A 27,897-nucleotide genomic window follows, 5' to 3' on the forward strand; every position below is an offset into this window, starting at 1 on the left:
TTGAGCACATATTTGAACAAATAATAAAGGAGAACTTCCCCAATCTGGCAAAGGGAACAGTCTTCCAAGAAATCCAAGAAGCTCAGAGAGCCCCAAAGAAGTTGGACCCAAGAAGAAACACACCAAGGCACATCATAATTACATTAGCCAAGGTAAAAACGAAGGAGAGAATCCTAGAAGCAGCAAGAGGTAAGGGGACAGTCACCTACAAAGGAGTTCCCATCAGACTGTCAGCTGATTTCTCCAAAGAGACCTTACAGGCAAGAAGGGGCTGGAAAGAAATATTCCAAGTCATGAAAGACAAGGACCTACAACCCAGATTGCTCTATCCAGCAAAGCTCTCATTTAGAATGGAAGGGCAGATAAAGTGCTTCTCAGATAAGGTCAAGTTAAAGGAGTTCATCATCACCAAGCCCTTATTTTATGAAATGCTAAAGGGACTTATCTAAGAAAAGAAGATAAAGAAAAAACATGTATAGTAAAAGGACAGCAAACTCACAAATATTAACAACCACACCTAAAGCAAAACCAAAAGAAACTAAGTAAACAATTAGAACAGGAACAGAACCACAGAAATGGAGGGCACATGGAGGGTTAGCAGCAGGGGGGTGGGAGGAGGAGAGAGGGGGAAAAGGTATAGAGAATAAGTAGCATAGAATGTAGGTTGAAAATAGATAGGGGGAGGGCAAGAATAGTATGGGAAATGTAGAAACTAAAGAACTCATAAGTATGACACATGGACATGAACTAAAGGGGGAAATGTGGGTGGGAGGGGGGTACAGGGTGGAGGGGAGAGAAGGGGGGAAATGGGACAACTGTAATAGCATAATCAATAAAATATATTAAAAAACAAAACAAACAAAAAAAAGATACTTTGGGAATATTGGGGTTTGCATATGCTCTGCATATTAGATAATGTTATGGAACTATTAAGGCTTCTTAGGTCATATAATGGCATTGCGGCTTTTTAGGAGAGAAGAATGTCTAATGTTATTGAACATGCACATTAAAGTATTTAGAGGTGACATATCATGAAGTCTAGTCACTTTGAAATTGTTCAGAAAAAGATCTAGAGAGAGATAAAGCAAACTGGGTATTATTTGTGCTATTTTTTCAACTTCTCTGTAGATGTAAAAACTGTCAAAGGTTGAAATATTATTAAAAGGGATGTATTGATGCACTGTATGAAGTGAAATCGTTTTGTAAAAAAATATTTATATATCTACATAAACATAGGGTAAAGGTAGGGTAAAGTTAGCTGCTATAAAAAAAGGGACCAAAAATGCAATGACTCAATCAAGACAGTTTACTTCCTACACCTGCGACAGTCCGTTGGATGAACCAGATCAGTGGGCAGCTCTCCTCCACTCGGACTTTCAGAGACTTGGGCTGATGATGGTTTCGTTGTTTTCAACACATGGTTTTCAAAGCTGTTGTCTTTCTAGCAGAGGGGCAGGACCAGAGATTACCTCTGAAGCAGGCTGCACACATCACTTTGGCTCACATGCCACTGGTTCGACTTTACTCCTGAGGCCACCTGCAGCTGCAGGGGAGGCCGAACCTTCCAGTTCAGGGCAGGCAGCCACATCCCAGCCTCAGCTCTTATCACTTGAGAAGGGATTTTGGTGGAAAGCTAGTCGTCTCCCTCACAGTCCTTAAAGGGGGGTAAAGCCAAGCTATTTGCAGTTTTAATTTCAAGGTTAATGGGGTTTTGAATGTTTTAATTTTTTTCCTTTCTGCTTGTCTTTTTCCATTATGAACATGCAATTCTTTTGTAATAAGAAAGGAATTACACTCTCCAAAAATCAGCCATTGAAACTACAGAAAGATGATTTCACTGGCCAATTTGCAGGATGCTTTGTGTTCTCCCCCTGAAAGAAACATACACGCTCATCTTCAATGTCACCTCGGGCATTTTTCTACTCAGAAACCTTCAGTCGGACCCCATTCTCTAACACATTGAGTCTTAAGCCTTTGCTTGAATCCCAGAGGCCCCCACAATCTGCCCCCACCCTGCCGTCCAGCTTCACTTCTCACCTCTCCTCCCCAGACCTCTGCTCTGCCACCTGCCTCACTGCCCAAGGATCCTGCCACACCTCCTGCTCCATCCCTGCCTTGACACAGCTGCCTGCAGCCTAAGCCATTTTCTACATACCTTTCAGGTCCCAGAAAACACCACCTCCATTACGAAACTTCGCTTGACTTCTCACCTTTTCTCTGAGTTCTTGAAATTTAGAATTGGTGCCACACAATGTACTCCTTCATCGAGTGTTATTTTGCGTTTTGCTGGCATAGTACTAACCTTATCTCTCCTATGGTAAGCGTCTTGTTTTTATATTCCCTCATAGTGCCCAGCATGGGGTTGAAGACATCATAGGTGCATTTGCTTCTCAATTAATTCCCATGTGTTATGACCTATTATTTTGAGTAGGAGGTATCTTAATGGGTGAGACCTATCTGATGGATCCCCTCTTTTGCATTCCTCAGGTGCTCCTCCCCACTAAAAAGGAGAATATGAATTGAGATAAAGGAAGAAAGAGAAATACATACTTGTAGCAAACCCATACCCAGCTGAGTAGCCTCAGCCGGTTACTAAACACTATGCTTTATTGTTTAAATTTTTGAAACCCAACAATTCTGGCCACATCACCTCCTTACCTGCTGCCACCACACAGAACTCTGTCCCAGAGAACACTGTACACACTTGTCTTCAAAATATAAAGTATGTGGTCACCACCCATGTGAACCGACAGTGACTTCCGCAGAACGCCAGGGGTTAGCTCTAGGCCTCACCCAGAGGCCGTTCCCTTGGGATGGAAAGTAATCACGGTCTATGTTCTGAAGTCCCACGTGCCTCTTCTTCAGGGAGCAGACCCAGTGGTCATTCAGTGTTACAAAGACTGTAGTCACTGAGGCTACTGTTGCTCTCAGATCAGTGTCCCAGACTGGGTCATTCCACCTTGCTAGCATGAGAATCAGAGTGGAGGAGGCAGGAGCATTCTCTACAGAAGTCAGTGGTAGAAACAGGCACCCAGGATATCCATGCACACGGCAGCCCAGCTAACTCCTGAAAGCATCTTGAGGCAAATGGAGAGTGAGGGCTTCCGCTGCTGATCCTGGTCTTGTCAGCCCCACCTGGCAACTGGGTCTTCAGGTGGGAGAGAGAAATGGGGCTAAGCAACCATTTCATTTGGGTAGGTGGGGCCTGAGTCATGAAAAAAAGCCTATAAAGGTTAGTAATTCCTGTATTTAATTGTTGTTCAAGTTTACAGTTCTGACAAGCTCAAAATTATCCTGAACATGTGAAGCGCTTTGCTATTCTTAGAGTTTTTTCAGAGAGAAAATGTAGCCCACTTTGCGCTAGGACAGCACTCTGCACAGAGTACGCTAACTTTCTATTTCTCGAACACATAAAGGTATGCATCCTATCCAGAATGCTATTTATACAAGCTGTCCTCAATTCCCCAAGGTAGTTTTTGTTTGAGGCACAATCTGAATGTGGACTTTGGGGACAGTTCTCTGAAAATACTCATTTGTATCCACAGTCCCTCGGCCACGCTTTCCATGTTGCTGTGTTTGAGTGTCGAGGGTCACTGCCTCCATCACTCTCTTTCAGAACCGCAGGAGACTACATTTCTTTCAAACGTAAGAAACACACGGTCTTTCTCTGGCACCAGGCTGACACTGCTCTTCGCCTCTTCTCTCTCATCCACAGCAGGTCATGCCCTGATCTCCACTGTGTCATCAGGTCCGCTCAGCCCAGCTGTCCATCACATGACACATGGCAAAAATGGGTTCTGCACATGTCCATCTGGATTCAGGGGCACACCCTGGGGTGGGGCGGGGCCTGCCAGTGGAGAACTAGTTCCCCAGGGGGTTGGAAATGAACCATCCGAAAAGAACTGGAAAGCGACTCCATCTTTTCTGTCCACGGCTGCTTCAGTGCCCTGGCTCTTCCGATCATCTCTCTTCACGGCCACACTGCCATTTCAGACTCAGCGTTATTCGGTCCCAGTTCAAGAATCTAGTCATTCTGTCCCGGCCGGGTAGCTCAGTTGGTTACAGCATCATCCCGGTACGTCAAGGTTGAGTGTTCAGTCCCAGTCAGGGCACACACTGGAGTCAACCAGTGAACACATGCGTACGTGGAGCAACAAATCGATGTTGCTCCCCCCTTCTCTAAAAATAAAAAATATATATATATAGTCATCTCACATCCCTGAGGAACCCTTGGTTCTCCATTTGCCAGGAGTCTAACTAGAACTTAGTAACTCAAGTTACTGAGTCATTACTGCAGTGCCCCGGGCTGCTCACACACCCTACTATAAGCCCCTTCTTTTCCCGGTGTGAGCAAACGTAGGAGAGCCCAGCCCCGGGCACGGCAATCTCTTACATTAGTATGGATGAGGCCAGGGGCACACATTGGGCATCTTTGGAAAATGTTAAGTACAAAAATAATAATATTCCAGAAAATATTGATTTCGATAATAATTTTGTTTAGTTAACATGGCTTTATTAGGACTTTCTCATCAAATTACCAATAGGGAACTTAAAGTAAACACATGTATCAGTAGTTTCGTGTTTTTATTTTATTTTTTTGTGTTTCAGGCTTTGATTTTGAAAGAGAGAGCTTGTTTTCTTCCCCCAAAGAAGCAGCAACGTGCTGGTGCCTCTACCTCCACATGGCATTTTAACTGAGGAACACGTGGGGGAAGGGGTGAACATCGCAATTACTGCTCAAAATCACAAGATGAAAAAACATAGTTTAAAAATCAACTTTAAGTCAAAATAATGATTATTGTTAGAGAATCCCTAAATGTTGTTGAATATTGGCCAGTAGAGCTTTACTGTCTAAAACAGAAATTGCACCGTATTTTCTTAAGACTAGGTCAGTTTCAACTGGCTACTTGTAAGGCTATCATAAATCGCCTTCAGAAGAAACGAAGAGCCCATTGCAGGAACCGACCCACCTCTCCGTTCACACCTCTGTGGAAGAGGTGAACATCCCATTGGTATTCTCATTCGGGTTTTGAGTTCCAGTTTCAACAGTGGATAACATTCAGTCATTAATCTTTGCAATGACTGAACATGAATTAATGGCTGACTGCAAAAGCCAGCACTTACATGGCACTTACTATTTGCCTGGCACTATTCTAAGTGCTACAAACATATCTTAATTCACTTATTCCTCATGGAACCACCAACCGGTATATACTCTTGTTCCCAGGTGAGAAAATCTGAGATGCAGAGAGGAACTAACCCAATGTCACACACAATAGCACATGAAAGAGCCAGGGTGCACTAAGGAAGCTGGACTCTGAGTCTTAAACACCACACTTTAGTGCCAGAATGAATTACTAAAAACTTCCCCCCACACCCAACCCCCACCAAGGATCCTCCTCCCCAGAAATATGATGGGTTTACATGAGAAAGGATAAATGAAAATGGTTGAGTACATGAGAAGACACAAAAGGTTTCCAAGTCATTTGCTTAAGATTCCTCAATGAAAAGATTTAGTGGCACGTTCACAGGTATTATTATTGTTCTTGCCATTCTAGATTAAGTCACTAACTGACAAAACACCCACTCTCAGCTGCAGTTTCTAGACCCTGAATGATTACCACCTGGAGGTAAGGTTGAGGGAACCAGGAACCAGAGATGGACGTATGCAGAACACAGGTGCACAATTCCATATGCAATAGGCCTGGTCTAATCAGCCAAGCGTTCTGTCACTTCTTTGGTTCTACTAAAGGCTTATGGCATAATGAATGAATGGGGAAAGGGAAGATAAACATGGCTTAGCACCCCATCCAATAAAGTCTCGTCACAAACTCCTGTCAGTTCCCCATTGCCTGAGGCAAGCAAAGATGTCTCCACCCACTCTTGTGAGCTTTTTTGTGGGGGGCAGTTTGTGGAAGGGACGCAGTCCCATGCCCGCTCATGTTCTTCTTGCCCCTGACAATCTTAGGCATCGTAATTAAAATTTGGCCACATTTCCTTTTCTGAGAATGGAGAGCCTATTTTGTGTTCAAAAATGACCTCATGTTTCATCTTTGACATTTCAGAATAATTTTCAAGGATTTCTATTTAATTCCGGAATCGAAAAGGAAAGAGAACAATCAATTCATTATGTCCTTGCCTTTTCCTGTCCCTTTATCTGAGGGTGGTCTGTTTTCTGAAAATGTAGGGAGAAACAATAATTATTTGTTGGAAGGCTGTATCCAGACCCTAAATTACAAGACATGATTTACAGTCTTGGAGGGTAACGATCTGTCCACCTGTAGATTTGATCTTCTTTACAGAAGATGGACGAGTAGGGGGATTTTTTAGTTTAGTTTGTCTTATGTTGCACCCAATAATTCAAAGCCAGTCGAAGTATTTTCCTGAGTCAGAAGCCTTGAAATGAAAATGCCATAACTGTCAGAGAGACCGATGAGGAAGATCAATACAAATCGCCACAGCTGGGGAGGGGAGGCGGGTATTAATTTAGCATTCTGTGTCTGCAAAAGGCTGCATTTTCCAATACCAGACTAACACACAGTGTAAGAAAATGTAGCGTTAGTGTTGGAATTCCCGGTGTGTGTTGGTGGGGAGGGTGGGGAAGTACGAGGAAGGCTTGTGGTTTTGTTTGTTGCTGAGTGTATCGCCTAGAAAATCATACTAACACCAGGGCCTAAAACATAAGGCAGGACTTAAATCACCCTTCAGGACCAGGTTTCTCATAAGCCATTTATACTGTGTTCATCTTTTCTTTGGTGGGTGGAAGCGTGGCAAAGTATACAAGCTGTTGAATGCCTGGGTAACTTTTATTGTGTATGCAAGGCTGTGTGGAGATATTCTGACACAGCAGGAACCATGATTTGTCTATGCATAGATTTACACTGACTTCTTTACAGCAGAATGACAGGTAGGGGACTTTTTTAAAAGATTAGCCTGTCTTATGTTACGCCCAGCAATTCAGAATTTAAACTGAGGTCTGACTTATTCAGCCCCAACACACTATCTAAATGTCCTTTTTATTGTTAAGGATATGATTATCACAAGGAAGTTTTTTCCTCACCCACCCCCAAAGTCGTTCAGATAACAAACAGCAAGAAGTTTAAAAGCACCGATAGTCTCTCCTGCTTTCCTATGCAGCTTTCAACGTGAGCTGTTTACTGGTCAACAAATTACTTGAGGGTCAGAGATGCAGTCTTTTCATAATGTTCTACAAGATAGCCCACTAAATGTGCCTTCTTTTTATAACGCTCTACAACACAGACTCGTTCGCTTTGCTATTGTTTCTAAATTGATACGCCCAGTCCATCAACATCTCGCTGGTGAAGGGGCACAGGGACCATGCATGGCGGGTTGCTGCAGAGTTATCGATGGAGGGGTCACTGCGTCCAGCTTGTCTTTTTCTCCTCCGCCTAGCAAAAATGACTTAATAGGCCACTGAGTCTCAAACTCCTTTCATTTTCCGTAGACTTCTGGTGAGGAGGACCCTCTAGCCAAACCAAAATTAGCTGTCAAAAATTCTGCAGTGAAGTGTGAATCCAGGCTTCCAGCAATCGACCAAACATTCGTCAGGCAAAAAGATAAAAGCACCATGACCACAAAGAAACCAGAGAACGTGGGCCCCAGCAAAACCTCTGCAGGTGAGTTGCTATCTTATTAACTTCCACAAACTCAAAAATCCCAGTGTCAATGGTAATGACCAGCACCGAATCAGTGCTGTTGGTTACACCCGGCGCTTTCCAAGTGGCCAATTCAGGTTTTGGAGGGGCCAGCGATCTCGTGCAAACAGTAAAATCTACTTAGGAGAATATCGTGGGTAATGCAGAGGAACTGTCTCTACTGCCCACATTTTCTGCCCAATCATTGGCTTTTGTGTGACGCTTGCCTAGAATTACCGCCTTTTCATCTTCTTCACCCTTCTTGGGGGCAGAGGGGTGTGGATAAAGGCATTTGGCCCCAGGTATCAAGTTTTATGACTCAAGCAAGAGCATGAAGAGAAGCTTTCATGAGCATCTGAATGGCATAATTTATAGCCAAGAAAGAGAGTAATAAAGTCCTCCACTTCTGAGGTTGTCCTCTCTGGGAGGGAAGGGGCTAGATAAATCCTCCCTTTTGTGCAATTCGGTAAATAAGTCACTCTTTAGCTGCCTTTGAAGCGAAGACCAGTCCACTGCTTAAGGCACGAGTGATTTAATGGTATCCAGAAAGGGGATAAATTCAACGGAAAGTTTAGAGTCCCTCGGGCTCATCCCCATCAGAGCCAACATCTGTGGGCAAACTCCACTCCCCCGGGAACGATGGCGAAGCTGGGGTCACTGGGAGGAAAAGCTGGCCTTCTGTTTGCAGAGCAACAGAAGTGATCCCGATCAACTGCCAGAGAATTCATAAAGAGCGTGTGCCTCACTTACTCCCGAGTCACAGCTACGTGCTTTCTAGTCCTAAAGAGCTCGTGTCCTGCAACCCATCCAGTTAAGCCTTAATGCATCTCTAGAAAATGGCAGCTCTCGGATGAACCACACACATTTTATTGCTTTTAATGAAGTAGGAAACAAATTTACTTCTGGAATGATGTCCTTTCAGGCAAAGCCCCAACTCTCTTCTCACTTAATGGGGTTGGGGGGGAGTAGCGCCATAATTAATGTCTCATTTTGAAGATTTTAAGTAGGACTTCGGTTTTTAATTCAGCTGTTAAAGAATGAAATAAGGCAGATAAGATCATTCCCCAAATATTTCAAAATACGTGTTATAATGGATTGAATTGAGGATGTTTAATTTTTAGTGGAAAAAAAATGAATTTAAGTTTAAATAATACAACTCCATAGCCTTCTTGCTAAAACTCGGTAGCTGTTCACATGGTGTGCTTTGTCGTCCACGGAGAAAAACTATAAAATGAACTGGGCAGGTTCACTCAGTGACTTCATTTCGTCTGATTAATACAGATGTAAATTCTCCTATGGAACATACAACACTGACAAAGAGGATAAATTAATTCACTTTACATTTTATAAAACAGCAAATTTGAAGAATTACTAGATTGCAAAGCACCAAGTTTAGTCAAGACAGCCAAGTTGGCAGAAAGATCAATATCATCAAATAAAATTTGACGTCACTTGTAATAAGAAGCCTTTAAAAACCACCAGCATCAACATGACACGGTGGCCCCAGGCTGCGAACCAGACCATGCGGACGTGAGCCCGATGGTGGCCTGGCTGTCCAGCAAGTGTAGCAGTCCCAGTGACCAGCGTCATCGCTACAGAAGCTGAATTCATTGTGCAGCAAACTGGGCCGGTCACAGAGCTGACTGAAAGCACCGCCTGGGTGTGCTAACACCCATTCTACTTATATGCGCAGACCCCCCTTACGGATCCCCTCAGAGTTTCCTCATCAGCATAGCGAAACGGGAGCCCAGAGACAGGGTGAGAATTTAAGCTGAGTCTCTCCAGGAAAACTTGAGTTGGCTGAGGGTGACAACTCAGAAAATTCAGATGAATGCCCTAGTATTACAGGAAAAAAGCATTTGGGACCTGGACTATCTGCACACATCGACCCCATTCACCAGGTAAATTTGTAGTTTCCTGCTTTTCTGCACCTCTATAGAGAAATTATTTTCCTAATGCATTTTGGGGCAAACACAAAGTTGGCAGTGAGTCACTAGAACTTCTTCCCAAGTCAGACCAAAGATTCTTTGTAAAACAAAAGCATCAAACACGATGAACTCCCTCTGCAACCTCTGTCTCACAGGTTAACCTTCCTCCCAGTGTTACGCCAGACTCGTACCAGATGAAATAACGGAGCTGGCGGTGTGGCTGGACACAGGTGCAAACCCCTACAACGACGACCCGGGTCATAAGAGTTTTTTCTTACGTGGGAATTGCCACCCAGAGCCCCTAAAATGGCGACTTACAACACAGGGACTATCCGTGCCCTCTGCGAATAGACTCACAACCGAGAAGGCATCAGATGCTCATTGTACTTCACACTATTGGAAAGAACTCACGCATTTTAAATTAAGGTCATATATTCCACGGAACTAAACGAGCCGGCTTGCACTGCTCCTTACTCTTTCCGTCCGTGCAGGGGTGTGCGGTTTATGGGTGAACAAGTGCTTTGGAGTCAAAATGCCTGGATTAGCCTCTGAGCCCCATTTCTTACTTGTTATGTTCCTTTGGGCAAGTAACTTACCCTGCCTCAGTTTCTCATCTGTAAAACGGGATCGAAACAGATCTCACCTGCTAGGATTGCTGTGAAGAGTAAACAGTAAATCGAGTGCTCAGCCATTAAAATACTGCCTGACACCATAAGCCCTTGTCCAATACATTGCAGCATTGTGGGTCTAGCATGTAAGAGCAGCAATCAGTAGAGACAGTGAACTAGAAAACTTTGTTTTCTTTGTATGAATGTTGTCCACCTCCCCCCAATCTTCTTTTCCTTTGCCAAAGATCAGAGTTATAATTTTTTAAATCCCAACAAAAATACAAGTCCAGACACTTTTACCACACCCTGAATTTCCAAAGAAAAACACCAAGTGGAAAGAGAGGAATGATCAGAAAGCATTTACCAAGCCAGGGATTCACTTTATCTCCAAAAAGACATGGAAAATCCAGGCAGGGTCAACACCCAGCTAGGTCTGATGTGCAACTGACTCAGAAATCCTAGTTCATGATCAAGGGCAACACCAATACAGAGTGAGAAAAAGCATAGCTAAATTACACGTTCTGATTTCGGAATTCTGTATGATCAAGTAAGAAGTGGAACAGTCAGCAGGCCCGGCGCGTACAGGGGGACAGGGAAGGGCAGGGAGTTGGTGGCCTCAGGCTCCCGGACTCCTTCCCTCTCAGCTGCAGTCTGAGTTGGACAGGAGCCACCTCTCCTTTCCAGGACACACAGAGGCTCCAGAGGCCACTGTGCTGTGGGGTTCTGGCTCCTGGAGTCCTTAAGCACACCCTACCCCAGTGCCGGGCACACGGGAAGTAAGGGTGCCCTGTGTCCTCACCTAGGGTGTGGGCATAGTCCCCTAGTTACGTGCCAGGAAAACGGATCTGGATGGAGAACTGGGAGCCTGCTTCCAAAATCTTGCCCTTTAAAACAAAGCCAAGCGTTCCGAAATTATCCTCACTTACTGAGTTCAATGTTAGTTATTACCCGACTCAGATTTGTAGGAGTAGCAAAACCTATTCAGCTTAATAGTGGCTTATCATGAAGACAAGTTTTTGTAAAACTAAGAAAAAGCAGCAAATTCACATCTATAAAGATAAACATCTAAAATAACTCTTCTCATTTGAATTGGGAAACATCCACTAGAAGAGGAGCTTGGAAGAGAAATTTGAGGCAGATTCCAAATGTCCATAACCCACCTTGCAAATAAATTCTGATGAAGATTTTATCTGAAAGGCCAAGGTCAGCCAGTTCCCAGGCAAGCCCGCTGGCGCCCAACAACTTTCCAAGTTACCTACCCAAGTCAGAAAACAACCCACACAGCGGATGCTCCCATTTTCATACAGATTGTCATAATTCACAGCCCATTTATGGTAAAGCTTCCAAGGCAGAGGGGCTCGGGGGTGCCACAGAGCCCAGAGCAGGAGGTCCTGGCTCAGAATCGTAAGCCACCACTTCATAGCGCTATAGACGTGAACTGGCAACTTCTCCAAACTCAGTTTCCTCATCGGCAAAGGGAGTTATTACCCGCCTCACCAGCCAGACAAGGGGGTTAAACTCCTGGGCCTAGACTAGGTTTTGGGTAAAGGTTAATTCTCAACCCCCCCCCTCGGCTTACCTGCCCATATGCTGCTCTCAGGTTAGCATCTTTATAAGAGAGATTACAGTTGGGGATGTAAGAGAGGTTATAACTTGATTAGAAAGCCTTTTAACTATTTGATTATCCATGATGACATCCATTTACCCAGTACCTATGGGATGCTAGCAGGTACACTCAGCCACCCCGCTGTGCCAGGGTGCACGATGCCAGGGTGCACTTGCTTTCTCACCCATTGCTTGTTCATTCACCTCACATGTTCACTGCATGCTCACCTGCTGGCCAGGGCATGGGTGCTGGGAATACAGACACAAAACCCACGGGGCCTGCCTTCCAGGGGCTCACAGCCTAGTTGGGGGCAGGATACCACCATGCCCTGACCAAGGTAAGTTCTAAGAGCTTGCAGTGGGGTGGAAACCCTGAAGGACAGGGGATTTAGCCAGAAGAGGAAGGCAAGAAAGATGTACCCAGCAGCATATGCTGAGTGTGCAAAGGCAGGGTGGGGACAGAGAGCCAGGAAGAAGGGGGGAGAGAGACTAACAGACATCCAGGAACTACAAATCACCTAGGGCCTTGGTCTCCAAGTGTCCCCAGACTGGGAGAAGAGGCACCACATAAGAGCTTCTTAGAAATACAGAAGCCTCATGCCCCGACCCATGTGGCTCAGTTGGTTGGGCGTTGTCCCACAAAGCGAAAGCTCGCTGCACGTGCTGGCTGCAGGTCTGGTCTCCAGTCCTGGCATACACGAGAGGAAACCAATGTTTCTCTCTTGCATTGATGTTTCTCTCCCTCTTTTCCCCTTCCTCCCCTTCGCTCTAAACATAAAAAAAGAAAATAAAAATATAGAACCTTGTGTCCCAGCTCAGACTTACTGAATCAGAACCTGCCTTTAACAAGACCTCTGCACATTTGAGTTTGAGAAGCTTTGGTGTAGGGTCAGGCTGCAAACTGGAAAGTATAGAGTATAAAGTTGACACCCTATAGGCAGGCGAGGACCAGGTGCCCAAGGGCCTCGAATGCCATGCTGATGGCAGTAGAGCATCAGTCACGGCCAGAGGCTGAGCAGGAAGTGATGTGATCAGACTGGCATTTTTGAAAGCCGACTGGCTGGAAGGCTGAGGACAGTCAGACACAGGCCGAGAGACCAGAGAAGCAGTCGTTGCTGAAGACCCAGAGGGAAATGAGAAGCGCTTGACTGGGAACAAAAGCAGAGGGGATAGAGGAGGGGGCTAGGCTTGAGGGATGTTGAGGGAAGTAAACCTGGCCGAAAGTGGTGACTATTGGGTGTGGACATTTTAAAAAAGAAGAATCAAAGAAAACCTGGGGTCCCGGCCCAGGAAACCAGGCCGATGCTGGTTGCCATTGCCAAGGCTGAGAAAGTGAGAAGAGGGTGGGTCCCATTCCGTGGGTGTTGTCTGTGAGGGGCAGGCAGGGGCCAGGGGGGAGTGCCAGGAAGCACCCAGGTACCCGGGGCTGCTGCTCAGCCCAGATCCCGGCTGCCAGGAGGAACCCACGGGCCTACACTACAGTGAGCAAGAGCAGCTGCGGCCACATGCCCCCCCTCGAGAGTGGATGCAGTGAGAAGAGGGATGATGAGGGAACCTTGGGGGGTGAGAACAGTTAAGGGAAGAGTGTGGGGAGACAACTCTGGAGAAATGATCCAAAAAGTGGATGCGAAAAGCAGGAACCACCCACTGAAGGAGCCACGGGAGGCATCTGGATAGCAATGTCAGGTCCTACAAAGGATTCAAGTAAATAAGGACTGAGACCCCTCCATTACGGGGACAGGCATACCTCGGAGATGCTGTGGGTTCCATCCCAGGCCCCTGGAATTAAGAAGCGAGTATCACAAAACAGCAAGTCCTCGTCTTTTTGCTGGTGGGAGAGTCTTGCCTTTCATTTGTAAAAAAACAAAAAAAAAAAAAACGCAACACCTGCGAAGAGCAGTAGAGCAAAGCACAGTAAAACGAGGTGTGCCTTTAGTGGTTTTCAACTGGGTGAAACGATGGCATTTTTGGAATTAGAACTGATTTTAGCTGCGGCACTTTCTAAACTTGTCTGATAAGAACCACCGGGGAGGTGCTTCATTAAAATACCAGTTCCCGGTTCCCGGTCCTGACCCAGAACAGCAGTCTCCAGAGAGGGGCCTGCAGAGCCCGGCTTCCAACAAGCACTGCAGGTGATGCTCATCACAGAGGCCTGGGCACCTGTCTCAGAGCCATGCTCCTCAAGCTTCACAGCCCACGAGAAACACCCAGAGACCTTGATAAACCGCAGGTTCTGATTCGGTAGGTCTGGATGGGCAGGGTTTCTACAGTTCTCAGAGGCTCCCAGGTGATGTCCGTACTGCTAGTCCAAGGGCCAGCCTCAGAGGAGCAAGGCTGGAGAGAGCTCCTGTCTCCTTCTGCAGATGAGTAAACAGGTTTCGGGAAGGGAAACAGTTGATCCAAGGTGACCCAGCTGGTTAGTGGCAGGGCCAGGAGATTTGTCATGCGTGAGGGGGTCGCTCTGATGCTGGCTTCTCCTTCAGGTGCCCATATTCTGCCTCCAGCAGGTTGGCAGATTGAGTGTGAGGTGAGCGAACAAATCATTAACTTCACTTGGACACCTTCCTCGTCCACCTGCTTTTCTCCCCTCCGTGGTCCCTCTCCCTTCCCATGATGCCACCGGGGGTCTCTCTGCATCATTCTCTTTTCCCGAGCTTTCCCTCTGCAGCAGAAAGGCCAGATCAAGGCATGACCACCACCTCCAACCGGGGGCAGCTGGAGGATTGAGGGTGTGAGCCTTACCTATGTGGGACCCTGCCGGCCACCATATGTTGCTGCCAGAACAGCTAATTAGACGGGCTGTGGGAGCCGAGAAGGGACTGAGAGCTTCCACATGGGAACTTAGTGGGGGGAGAACTTTCCAGCATCTGTCAGGGACGCCAGTGACTATTGGCTGGAAGAGGGTGTGATGGCTGATGACATTTCCCTGGTTAACTCTTCGGCGACCTTGAGGTCCCGGCTAGGTGCCTGCCACCCCATGACACCTGGAGAGGTCACCCGAAGAACCATTCTTGAGCTTTGATTCATTCACAGACGTTTCTATGTCCTTCCCACTGTGCGTGCCGCTTCCTGACTGCTCTTTTTCTTTTGTGCAGGTGACAGCAGCGAGCACCCCCTGTTCTGTGTTGAATATTCCCCTTACTGCTCCGTCTTTGCTTTCTCCCCCGTCCTGCAGCCCAATACCAATTACTGCTGCCTCGTCCTGCCCATCCTGCCACCTGCCTCCCCGGTGGCCCAGAGCCCTTCCCCCCATTTCCCTCCGGTTTCCTTTCCCAGCTCTGTGAGCCCCACCCCCACCTCCCCTGGCCCCGTGCCCGAGTCTCCAGCAACCCTGTGCTATTTCCCAGTCTCCTCTCCCACTCCAGCTGAGACCCCTGTGCTGTGCCTGCCCAGCCCCAGAAGGCCCAGTAAAATTTACCTCGTGTGGTAAGTGGCCGTGGGGAAGGGCACACAGCACCGGGGGAGAGGGCTATCTCAGGCTTCCGGAAGGCAGGTGGATGGGCGGGAGGGGCCCAGAGGGCAATGTCATGAACAACAAACGTCGGGAGGTGTGGTGTGCAGGGGAGGAGCAGGAAGACAGCGGCTGCCACTTCACTCAACTCTTCCAGCACTGAGGAGAGAGCGACCAATAAACCCTGTCATCTCTCGGGACTCATTTGATTTCTTCACTCCTGCGTCTGGCACACTTGGGACTTGGAAAGCCGCCGGGCCCTGGGTCTGATCGGCCCCTGGGCTACGGGCTGTGTGCACCCGAGGCGGCCCTGGGAGGGGGCGCCGGGGCCGGGCTCTCGGAAAACACACGCTGGAACTGAAAACCGGTTCAGAACCACACTGAGGAGGGACAAATTAAAGGGCTCAGTCGCTGTTTATGTTCCCTTTTCTGCCTACTCATTAGGCACCGCATTTCCCCAAATCAAAAATCCTACCTCCTGGGTTCCAAAATAAAACATATTTATGGCACATAATTAAGCTTTAATGAAGATCTCCTCTGGGTGCGCGAGACGACACGCATCTCCCGCGCACTCCAACAGGCAGATCGCCGCGGCCTGTTATTTGTGACTGTACAGAAAGCTGCCTATTACACCACGGCAACACCAACGCTGGTAATTAAGCTGTAATTCTTCCCACCATCTAAAGGAAGCAATAAATCTTTTTAAAAAGGCATCTCTCAGACAGAGTCTTGGCACCTCCTAGGCACCAGGCGACAGAGTCAAGGTAGAGAGGGGAAGGGGTAAAGGCTCAGGAACAGTTTTTTCACTTTCTCACTCTTTTCCACTTTATCTGTCAACAAGTGAGGGGAGGCACTGAACAATTATCAGTGAATAGACCTTGTTCTGGTGGTCGGGGGCTCGTGCAGATATGAGATTTCTACCTGTATTTCTTTTCGTGGTGAAATTAAGAGCTATTCTGTCAACAATTACATTGTCAAGATAACTGAGGCAAGACACGCTTTATCTCAATAGCTGTTGGGTTTCTTTGCCACTGGAGACGCCACCTTGCTCAGACCCCACAACTAAGTTCCAGGGGTCATTGTCTAAAGCAAACCACAGTCTTCCCAGAGTTCACTGGTGAACGTCAGGATGTCGAGTTGCCTGGTGACAAAGCTCCTGAACACAATCAATCCCCTTCCTTCTCTGTAAGGCGAAGGGCCTGTCCTACTACCTGAAGAGGGAGCTGTATTTCATCTTCCAGTGTAGTTATCACTTGGTCTTCCTCGGCTTGATGTATGAACCATGCCATGGCGAGGGGCATCCCCAGAAAGGCCCCGAAGGTCTGACTTTGGTTCAGTTTGGGGAGAGAGTGAGGTGATTCGGAACTGGAGTACAGGTACATACAAATTAAGCAATCTCGGTCACTTGTGACTGCATTTGCAGCTGGAGAAGTAAGATTTCACAAGAGTTTGCTTTCCATAAAACCTAAACGGTTCCACAGGGAAGAAGTCAGTGGTGCAGGCAAATTAGATTATAATCTTTAAGGGCATGACCAAAATGTCTTACTCATCTTTGTAAACCTTCAAATTACTGCATAGCAAAGACAGACAGGTATTTGTTGAACAAATTATAATAAAAAGAGAGTTGCTATTTGCCTTTTGGATTTTGTAAAAGGATTGAGGGAGAGAGCCAGGAACGAAGGCTATTGGAATAAGTTATTCTCAACCTATGGAGCTGGCATGACAAGCAGTTTCTGGTCCAGTTCCAGTCTCTCATGGGAGTGACCTCAGATTTCCCATTGTCACTGGTGTCATAATCACTTTATGGTAGAAGCAGTGGCTACCATTTTTAGTAGCTAATATGCACCAGGCACTGAGTTAGACCATTGACATATATTATTGCTAAACTTCACACTAACCCAACAAGAATATTCCCATTGTATAGTTGCAGATACTGAGGTTCAAATTGCCAAAGGTCAGAGGCTCCTGCCTGAACTACCAATAGTGATTTCTTCGCTGCCAGACCTGTTAAAACAGTCTCTGATCATTTGGCTTTATTACTTTAGTTTGCTGATAACTTGATTAGAAGAGAAACTGGCAATGGAAATCATTTAAGAGAACTGATTCTTTGGGGAGGGGGAGGGAAGCACTTTTTTGAATAAGAAAACAAAATAACCTGTTGCTGTAAGCCATCATGGGTGTTTTGCTCAAGAAAACATTTGTCCTGCTTTTGGAAATCCCCACAGTTCAGCTCAGCGTGTCCTCCCCAGCCTGGCAAACCTTGCTAGGCGAGTTTCGTTTGTCCTGACAGGGAGTGCGAGGCAATACACAGGCTGGCCGAAGGCAGAGGCCTCATCCTGAAGGACCTCACAGTCCAGAGAGAGAAGACACACACCTGAGACAATGTTAGAATATTTAAATGCTAAAGGCCACAGAACCCAGTGAGTTCTCCCCAAAGCAGAGTCAGAGCAGATTTGGTAGATGTAAAGTTGGAAACATACCTTGGAGGACCTGCTGGTCAGCAGGCCCCATGAGGGCAAGGATCACTGCCCCGATGGTGTGAGGGGATGGGGGTGGGGCCGGGGAGTGGGGGGCCATGGGCACAGTGATGTTCAGCTGCCCTGGCTGAGAAGGAAGTTTTGTTTTGTTTTTTAAAGATTTTATGTATTTATTTTTAGGGAGGGAGGGAGGGAAGGAAGGGAGAGAGAAAGAGAAACATCAATGTGTGGTTGCTGGGGGTTATGACCTGCAACCCAGGAATGTACCCTGGCTGGGAATCGAACCTGGGACACTTTGGTTCCCGGTCCACGGTCAATCCACTGAGCTATGCCAGCCAGGGCTGAGAAGGAAGTTTGAATAGGCAGCTGGGAATCAAAGTAAAACGTTTGTGACCAGGACCTCTGGGCTGGTCTCAAACACGTGCTGGACTTGGCCTGAGCCCCAAGCCTGCCCCTTCCCTGGTCCTCCCTCGGTTTCTCCCTCAGTCGGTAAGAATCCTGCTGCTTCCTCAAACCCTGTCAGTCAGGCCAGGGGAGAGACAGGAGGCAGCTGTTGAATTCTGAGAGTTGGGGAGGGGGGCAGTGTGAGAAAGAGCCTCCACCATTTTCTGTGCCGGGTCCCTCTCCGCCGCCCTCCTCCTCTCACTCTCCTCTTGTCACTGAATTATGTCAGATCACCCCCCTCCAAAGAATCTATTCTAATCTTCTGGAGAATTCTCTCCTTTCTGCTCATGCCCACGGCCTCTCCGAGCTCCACCAGCTCGCCCTAAACTGGAACCAACACCACCAGCAGCTTCCCTCTTTTCTAGTAAGTTCCCTGTGGAACCTGATCTTCTCCGCCTTGGGACACGGAACCGCTGCCTTCCCCTGCCGGGGCCAGTCAGGAAAAGGAGATGACATCTGACCATCGTATTAAACCAGGCTTCATGGCTGCCAAGGAGAACTCCATCCCTTTCCTCAGTCCGGATGACAAGTATTCGTGCAACCACAACCTACACGCTGGAATGCAAACCCAGTTGTCTGCCGTGCCAGGAAAGGCTGTGCTCTCTCGCACGGCTCAGACCCTTCCCAGCTTCCCACCCCCTGGTGCCTATGTGTGTATTTTCTGAACTGTCCAGAAGGGGATGAGCCAGGAAAATTCTCTTGGAAGGAGTCAGTCCAGATAGTCACAATTTTAACTGTTTGTGAACCCAGGAACTTGTAGAGGTGCATGGAAAATACCAAAGCTTTTTCCCAAATTCACATGCACTGATGCTTAAAACCTGTGAACAAGGAACATGAGATGATTCATACCAATTAGCAGCCTAATTCAAAATGTGAATTAAAAAAGATATATAGTCACTGGGCACTCAGCCCACGTGAGCACGGCGGCTGTTGTCTTCCTGTGAGTGTTTCGCCCCAGCACATCAGGAAGCAGAGCAGAGGCAGGAAGACAGGAGCACGGTCCCCAGGTGCTCGGGACCCTCTGGGAGGCCATGGTGGCTGCCAGTAAACACCCGAGGACATGGACGTGCAGGCACAAAGCAGGCTGTGGTTCAGACTTGGGTGACTCGGAAGGAGTGGGGCCTCCGTGTGTCCCGACTGCAGAAGGCTCTTCACAGTGTGACTGACCTACAGGCCCATCCCAGCACCGATGAACTGGCAGCTAGAACCTTCTTAGCAAAAGAAAAGGCACTGCAGGTGTTCCAGGTGCTCATTCACGATGGCAACAGCCGTGGGAAGCGGGTATTAAATCCATGGGACAGGTGGAGAAAGTGAGGCTTTAAGAAGTGAAGTGAGTTGCCCACGCCCACGTGGCTACCGGGCGGGGTTCCCAGGCTTCAAATCCGACTCTTCTCTGATCTCCCAGCTCCGTTCTCTGGGCTGCCTTCCCTCCTGCCGGCCTTATGAGCATTCTTTATACGGGGCAGGTTTGCCTGTAGAAAATTCATTACTGAAAATTCATTTGCACCTTTCAGCAGCCCAGTCACCACAGATTTTATCCAAGAAGAGGAGGCCAAACCTGGGGAGACTGACGGTCAGCCCAGACCTGCAGAGCCCGGGAGTGCCTGGGGACAGAAGCAGACACAAGTCACAGCTGCCCGAGAAGGCGCCGGCGGCCTTCCGGGGAGCAGGTAAGGCCCCCTAGCCCATATGCCCATGAGCCCATGCGTCCTGATCCCCGGAGAGAAGTGACTTGCACTCTTACCTGATGAATTCTACAGGGTTTTCACACACTTGTGAAGGGAAACCCAGGTTTAATAAGCAAACCATTGACTCCAGTTTCCTTCTCCAGGGGAGGTCGGTGGGGAAAGGTAGGCAGTGGGAAGTTTTTTTCTTTCTCTCTGTCATTACTGCTTATACATGGCTGTGCATGGTTTTGAGTGGATGCCTGCTGTTAGGCTCCCAGAGAAGGCATCTAGGGGCTGGGGCTGGGGCTGGGGTTTGGGTGGGGGTGGGGGTGGGGAGGCGGTCTGCAGCTCCCACCCACCTCCCAGGAGTGTCTGTGCAAGTCGGACTACTTGCCACCCACAGAGATGGTCTCCCCTCTGACCCAGGTGTCAAGATCTTAATGTGTGAGAAGCATCAAAATGAATATACGCTTTACTCTAAAATGCTGGTGTGGTAGACACCACCTCTTTCAATCCTGAGCATTCCTCCTAAGGCCCAAGCCATGCTGCTCTGAGAACCTCGTTGCCCTCACCTGTGGTGGCGGAAGGACAGGCCCTAAGGAGCCTCCCTTGGGACTCAGGGAAAGCCACAGGTGACAGCTAGCCTTGCTGTGGACCTGTGCTTCCCTCGGGGAGACCACTGAGCATCCCACTTGCCCGCCACCCACTGAACACGGTAACAGTAGCCTGTATTTTAAAATATGACATATACTGCAGTGGACACAGAAATACAGAACAGGGCAACATCTGGGTGGCTTGGAATTAGGTGCAGATGGAGCACACGTGAACCTGTAGTGACTAGATGTCCTCAGGACCCCAGGATCTAATGCCTCCTGTCCGGAAGGGCAGACCTCACCTCTAATCCAGCTCTTCGTCCTCCTAGAGGTGGAGCCATGGGGTGGGGGTGGGGGGCAAATAGCCACTCTGGGCTACTGTTCGCTTGTCTTAAAATAAGGGTCAGAAAATCTATCTCATCGCAGTGCTCTAATAACTGAAGGAAATCATATGCTGACCAGCACCTGACTGTAGTGGGCAGTGAACCACTGTTAGTTTCTCTCCTGCCCCTTCCCCAGCGGCCCTCCATGAGCTCTCAAATATTATTTTGAAGGTGAGGTTCCCTGTGCACGAAACGTTCCTGGGTTCACGAGGCTCGGACAACCCTCCACCTGCACGGAGAACACACCTTCCGTCATCCTGAGAGATCTGTTGAGAATTTGTCCCACTTTTCTGTTACATCAGGGCTCCTTATCTTCCCCTAATTATGTCCTCACTGATCTCCTTTAGTGCTTCTCCTCACATTCTACAGTAGGTTGCATAATTTGGAGCAGAAGCCAGATCTTTGAACTGTATCAGAGTTTTGAGGCAAATGTGACAGAAAGGTAATACATAGAAAACTCTTGCAAAATCAATAGGAAAAACATGAACACCTAATAGAACAATAGGGAAGAGCCATAGCAGACAATTTCACAGAAGAAATACAGGTAGCTAATAAATATTTGGGTGGGGGGATTCAACCTCACTGAATAATAAATGTAAATCTACATGAGGACAGTTTGGCCTACCAAACTGGCTGAGGTTTTTAAAATAATACTCAGTACTGGGAGTGAAATCACTAACTCACATTCCCTGGGCACTGCCGGGCTGGAGGCTAGGCCACGCCCTGAAACACCTCCCTGTGGGGTAACTGGGTGCAAACTGGGACTGGGCAACGTGTCAAAGGTCTTCAGAAAGTTTGTACCTTTTGACCTTGCCATTCCACTTTCCTCTGAACCTGTTCTAAGAAAATTTGACAGGCAGTCAAAGATGTATAAGCGAACTTTCATCATAATGTAATTTGTAGCAGCAAAAATCTCGAAGCGATCTAAATACCCACTGATAGGGAAAGAGTTAAACAAGTTATAATACATTTCTATAAGGTAGAAATTTCTATACCATGATTAATATCATGTTCTTAATAATTCATGGCAAGAGCTATTGCTCACAATAAAAGTTTTAGGGAAAGAAAGCAGAACACAAAGTTGTATATACCCAAATATCGTAACTGTGCTTTCTAAATTTTTTTTAAATTTTTTAAATTCGATTTTGTCTCTTTTTTTTAAGATTTTATTTATTTTTAGAGAGGGAAGGGAGGGAGATAGATAGAGAGAAACATCAATGTGCGGTTGCTGAGGGTCATGGCCTGCAAGCCAGGCATGTACCCTGACTGGGAATCGAACCTGCGATGCTTTGGTTCGCAGCCCGAGCTCAATCCACTGAGCTACGCCAGCCAGGGCCCAACTGTGTTTTTAAAAGCAGTATTTCTAGCTGAGAGAGCCCCAGTGCCGCCAGAGAAGAGGTGGGTACGGCAGGAGAAACCCTCAAAAAGGGCTGTGGAGCCCGGGGTAACCCAGCACACACTCGCTCCACCTAAAGGTGTTAACTCCGTGTTCAAATCTGAGCCGAAGCACAGCTGCCAGGTGAAAACAGCCCAGGGATCTTGAGTTTGCAATCCACCCCTGAGCTCCAAAACTCAATGGTCATCTGAGTTTTGGATTTTGGGTGGTTTTCCCTCCTCCTTCATCCTCTTCTGTGTTTTCCAAATGTTCTACGATGACTATCGATTACTTTTATAACCAGAGGAGACAAAATTATATGACATCAGAATGTAGGAAACTACTCGCCAACCACCTAAAGCGGTCTAGACCACTGACGCAGTCTCAGGGCAGACGGATGCTTCTCCTGGCCTCCTCCCGCGGCACCTAGAACGTTCAGTCACTCGAGTTGAACTCCTGGAGTGGCAGGCACTCCGTGCACAGCTGGAGCCCATGCGGGGCCTCACAGAGGCCCCAGCCGCGTCTGTGGGGCTGCTCTATGAATAGCACAGCCCTGGCATACCAAACCGGGTGTTTATTCCCAGGCCTAGAGCTAGGAAATCTGCTCCCTATTTGATAGACACACGAAATAGGGTTAAAATAGCATAAATATAGAATGGCACAGTCTGCCACCTTAAGGGGAAACACACACGCGAGCACCAGGGAGACGCTGATGAAATTTTTAAAGAGGAAGGCAGCACGGTGACAAGGAAGGGTGGAGATGCGTTTCCTGGGCTGTTCCGTAGCCGCAGGAGCTGCAGTGCAGCACTTAGCCTGTGACTCCTGCCCCGGAGGCCAGTGTCACCAGGTGACAGCTCGGTGGCTTCCGTGAAATAAGCTGATGGTTCCTGTGGAGTTCCCAGTTTCCATTTCTCAGAAGCTGCTCTAGCTGACTCTTTTGCCCATTAGGTGTCTCCCAAAGCCTGAACGAAATTGGCTCTGGGCAGAGTGGGCAGCTCCCACCATCCGACAGGGTCCATGTGTTCAGGGAGCGACCAGCAGATCCGAGTTCCCGCACTCAGCCGGGCTCCAGTGGGCACGGCAGGTCACAGCCAGGTGCTCAGGGTATCCTGGTACTGCTGGTGTGTCTCTGATGGGGGTTTGCAAAGCCCGTGAGGGGCCTGGCACACAGTGCAAATTATTTCTAGAAGAGCCGATGAGTAAAGATTTGCACTGCGTTGCTGAGTGTCCCCTGCAGCTCACAGTAAAAGAGGCTTACAGAGCATCAGGACGTTGGAGACCGCACTGGCGCTCCCCCGGGAGCCCTCAATTACAGTGAGTCAGTATTGACCTGGCTCACGGCTGAGCCAGACGTGCTCGGAGGATTTGCCTCTCACCTGCCCGAGCTGTTATCACACAGCCTTCCTGAGCCTGCGGAGCCCTGTCCACTCTGCACTGCACGCCGTGAGCCGCTTTAGAAACTGAATGACACGGAAAACGGGGCCTCGTCAGATCCTGTGGGGGAGCTGAGTGGGGAGGCCAGAGCCAGGGGGAACAAAGGTAAGTGGGATCAGACAAGTCCTTTCAGTGTCCTCTGCACATTGAGATGGTAACCAAACCCTCATGACACACACAGGCAACAATGAATTAAACGGATTCTCATTTTCACCAGGAAGTCCAGCCAGTTTCTGAAGCATAACGCAGGGTAGTGGTTAAGAACACAAACCGTGTCTCAGGCAGGCTTGAGTTCAAATGTTCACTCCATCACTTGCTAGAAATATGATCTTGGGCAGGTTACGTAACCTCCCCACGCCTTGGTGCCCTCAATTACAATGCGGTGTGATTGCAGTGCCTGTTTCACAGCGCTGGGAGCCTCAACGCGGACAGGTGACGGCGTGGTGCCTGACCCGTTCAGGTTAAGCCCTCAATAAAAGGCTCAGTCATTATTTTTATTAGGCAACTTTTAACCAAATGATTTTACCAGTAGAAGTTGCTTCCCACACGGACTCTCCCCGCCTCCCTCTCTCTACATCTCCTCACACTTGAGATTCGGGGCACAGCAGGGTGGGACTGTATTATAACCAGAGGTCACAAACTGGCTAGGGGCTAGTGACAAAGAGGACACAATGACATCATGAGAGCACTATGATTTTTATCTGCACTAAGTCGTAAATGTAATCACAGATCATCTGTTTACTCGGCACCAGCTTCTAGAGTCTTCCTTCTGATCTGCCAAGGCAGACTGTAGTTTCCTTAAGATGTTTGTAAAGCTGTGTGTGGAGCAGGAGGGTCGCAGATGCATGCTGAATGAATTTGGGTGACAAAGTACTGGGGCCTTTGTAGAAGTCATTCCTGGGCTCAGGCTGGCTTTCCTCTCCATCAAATGCTGAAACAAGAGCCACCACATGAGAGATTTACCCACCACCAGCCCTGACTGACCTGGGGCTGGACAGTCTGCCCAAAGCTTCTGCAGAAAAGATCAGGAGCCTCAAGGTCAGCCCGTTTCCCCAGAAGCTAGCCTGAGCTCCACCAACATGCAGAGGAGAACTCTGAAGCAGTAAAATGAAGCCAGGGCTGGTGGCCGGAAGTCTTCTGCCCCCAAGCCATTCTGACCCCATGTATTTTCCCCTCTAAGTCTTGTCTGCTGCCTTAAGGGGCTCTCACCCTTGATGTTAGAGGTCTTTCATCCGTGGGCGCCTATAGTAGAATGATAACCTTGTCTTTTCTCAATGCAGATCCAGTTCAACGAGAAGGTGCGATGTGGACAAGCAACGCTAAGCCGAAGAGGCCAATGCGAGAGAGAAGGAACTTGGTCCCACCCTCACGGCCAATGAGCGTGACCAAGAACACCCCTGAGAGAGCCAGGAAAGGAGACCAGCGTGCTCTTTCCCAGAAGGAGCCCCAGCCGGCCCCAGCCCAGGCCTTCCCAGGAACAAACAGGCCAAGGGTGTCGAGTGAGTCCTCGGGGCCGCCACCCTTCACCACCACCACGGGAGAGTCAAGATGGGCGCCATTTAGGTTCAGAGATGAAGATTTTTATTCCGTCTTGTCATTGAGCTGTGGAGGAGAAAGTGATGACACTGAGGAGGAAACCCACGAGGAAGAAGAGCGTTTGTTGGCCAGTATGCGTGCACCCCATTCTCCTGCCCGTCGTAAGAGAAGTCAGTTTCTCGGCATATCAGCCCCACTGGCCAAAAACAAAAATTTTGAAGAAAATCCTGAAAGTTGCAGGGCTAATTCTGTAAGAAAAAGTAAGTGCAATCATGGCTCACTAAGAATAAGCAACGTAACGGAGCCAGTGAGAGAGCAGGCTCCCGTCGGGCAAAGGGTGTCCCAAGACCCCAGGCTGCCTAATGGGGGGTCTGCCACAGAGAATGACAGTGGTGACAGTGAAATCGAGGACAAGACCTTTCATTCACGGGACACCAAACTCAACCCTAATCTAGAAGATGGTCTCAGTGCTGAAGATGCATTTAGTGACTGTGCTTCTGTGGAAGACGGGCCTGGCACCCATAACTATGAGAGAGAATGGCAAACCTATTTAAATAATTCCAGTACTCTTCTTGATTACTTTCCTTCTGGTAGACCAAGATCACCAATGAATTCATCTTATAACACTCTGGGATCATTAACGCACTCTGCCCTGACAGATGACGTTCCAGTAGACTTGTCGATGACAGCCCCTTCAGCTCACAGTTCAAACTCAGAGGGAACCTCAAGGCTTAATGCTCGCCGACCACTATCCCCCATTAGAAATAGGAAGCCATTTGCCAGTCCTGAAAACCACAGTTATTTTCCAGCAAACGATGCACGTGAATTCGATGTCAGGGGAGCAGAAGAAGCTAGTGCTTCAACAAGCCAATCTCAGGGGGCTCCATTGTACACGGAAGATTTCTTACTAAATCCTCAAAGCTTGTCATTGGTGGAGACTACCAGCTCCTCTGCATCAGGGATGAACTTACAAGGCCACTTGTACGTGCGTGGGTCCCTGCAAGAAAACATACCTCTCGCTCTCTTTGCGGCATCTGATTTCCCAGATCAGAATAGCAGTGGGAACAGAATGGTGGTCTCTGGTTTCACAGACGAAAAGGCAGCCACTAAAATAAAGGCTGACCCTGAAAAACTCAAGAAATTTCAAGAAAGGTGAGAAATTTTTCTGATTATATGTAAATACATATATTTTTATTCCATTTTTTTCAATGCTGAAATAAGCAGTGTTTTTATTAGAGGGGATTTTATTTTATTTTATTTTAATGTTTTGTTTATTTATTTTTAGAGAGAGTGGAAGGGAGGGAGAAAGAGGGGGAGAAACATCAGCCCGCAACCCAGGCCTGTGTCCTGACTGGGAATTGAACCTGTGGCCTTTCGGTTTACAGGCCAGCACTCTATCCACAGAGCCACATCACCCAGGGCTATTAGAGGGAATTTTTAATAATAGGTAGGCCCTTCCTTGACATTATCATGACTACTTACATGGAGAGTGTTGTCTATTTTGTTGCTTTTAAAATACATGCATCTATGAAGAAAAGTTTGGTGTTCCAGTTCAGTATCTTCAGTAGTCCCAAAGTGTTTTGTCCCTTGAATACCATAACTTTAAGAAAGGCAAGATTGCTAGACATAAGGGTTTATGACTGCTCCACAGGGCTGGCATTTCTTGCTGGCAATTAGGAACCAAGACTTTTTACGAAAAGGTTGCTATCTCCCCCAAAGAAGGAGCCATTCAGCACTTGAAGTTTACCAGTTCTCCCTCATGGGACTTTGCACAAATCCAACCAACACTTCTAGAATTTGAATCTTCCAAAGTAAAAGGCTGGTCCCCAATGGCTGCCATAGTTACCCAGTTCTCTGAAGGGCTGCTCTGGGGTGACCCCTGTTCCATTTTAGGTGCTCTTTCTCATGCATGAGAGACAAATAGATCTGTCCTTAATGACCCTTTTCTTTGATTATTCCTTTCTTGTGCGCTGATATTGGGATGTTTTACAACTGTCAGATCTAAAACTTTTAAAGCTCTCAGTAAGCACCATGTCAGGATGCTACCATTTCACTTATGACAGGTGTTACCATGCCTTTATCTTGGCTCACAGATACAGAAACTGATTCTTTGAATTCCAGCCCTGTATGTGTGGCTCATTTGGATCATGAATTATCCTGTTGATCTTTACTTGTAAGTGGGAAAGTTCCATGGCAATGAACTAGACATGCAAAAGGAAAGGAAAAAATAGAATGCACGATACATATGTACTCCTATATGTCTTTCATCCAACCGCAGGAGCGAAGCAAGTTTCTAGTTAGTGGCACCTTTTCTTCCCCATGTTGAACAAGCTACCAGAAGGCCGGCCCATGGATGAGCTCCAAAAGGCCTCACACCCACCCAGCCTCCCCCACCCTAACACACAGCTTCACACCCACTCGTCAGAAGTCTGAACTTGCACTGCCCCAAGTGATGCTTTTGGGCTAAAAATGATTCCTTTTGAAAACGCACCTACTTCTAGGGACAGTACCGCATTGAACAGCTATTATTTGTGTACTTTGCTTATCAGATACTTTTTTTTTCTGTATGTAATAGATCTTATGCTTTTCTCATTTCAAAAATATCCATTACAGGAAATATTTTAAAATATAAACCTAAAAGAAAAATTACCTGTAACCCTATAATCCAGAGATAAGCACTGTTAAAACTGTTTCCAGTCTTTTATCTTTGCATATAAATGCAATTTTGAGTAAACATTGGT

At 47.5% G+C, this 27,897-nt stretch overlaps 1 protein-coding gene across 2 annotated transcripts in view; it reads left to right on the forward strand.

Moving 5' to 3' along the window:
- Positions 1 to 27,897, forward strand: part of MARCHF10 (membrane associated ring-CH-type finger 10) — an 82,432-nt gene that overhangs the window by 32,350 nt on the left and 22,185 nt on the right. For both annotated transcript variants that reach the window (XM_028520916.2, XM_036033536.1), the window contains exons 4-6: positions 7,466 to 7,637; positions 19,683 to 19,838; positions 24,901 to 26,308. In XM_028520916.2, the coding sequence (XP_028376717.1) occupies positions 7,466 to 7,637; positions 19,683 to 19,838; positions 24,901 to 26,308 (1,736 nt within the window). The remainder of the gene's footprint in view (positions 1 to 7,465; positions 7,638 to 19,682; positions 19,839 to 24,900; positions 26,309 to 27,897) is intronic.

This window comes from Phyllostomus discolor, chromosome 8 (genome assembly GCF_004126475.2).
Source record: "Phyllostomus discolor isolate MPI-MPIP mPhyDis1 chromosome 8, mPhyDis1.pri.v3, whole genome shotgun sequence".
Classification (NCBI taxonomy): Eukaryota; Metazoa; Chordata; class Mammalia; order Chiroptera; family Phyllostomidae; genus Phyllostomus; species Phyllostomus discolor.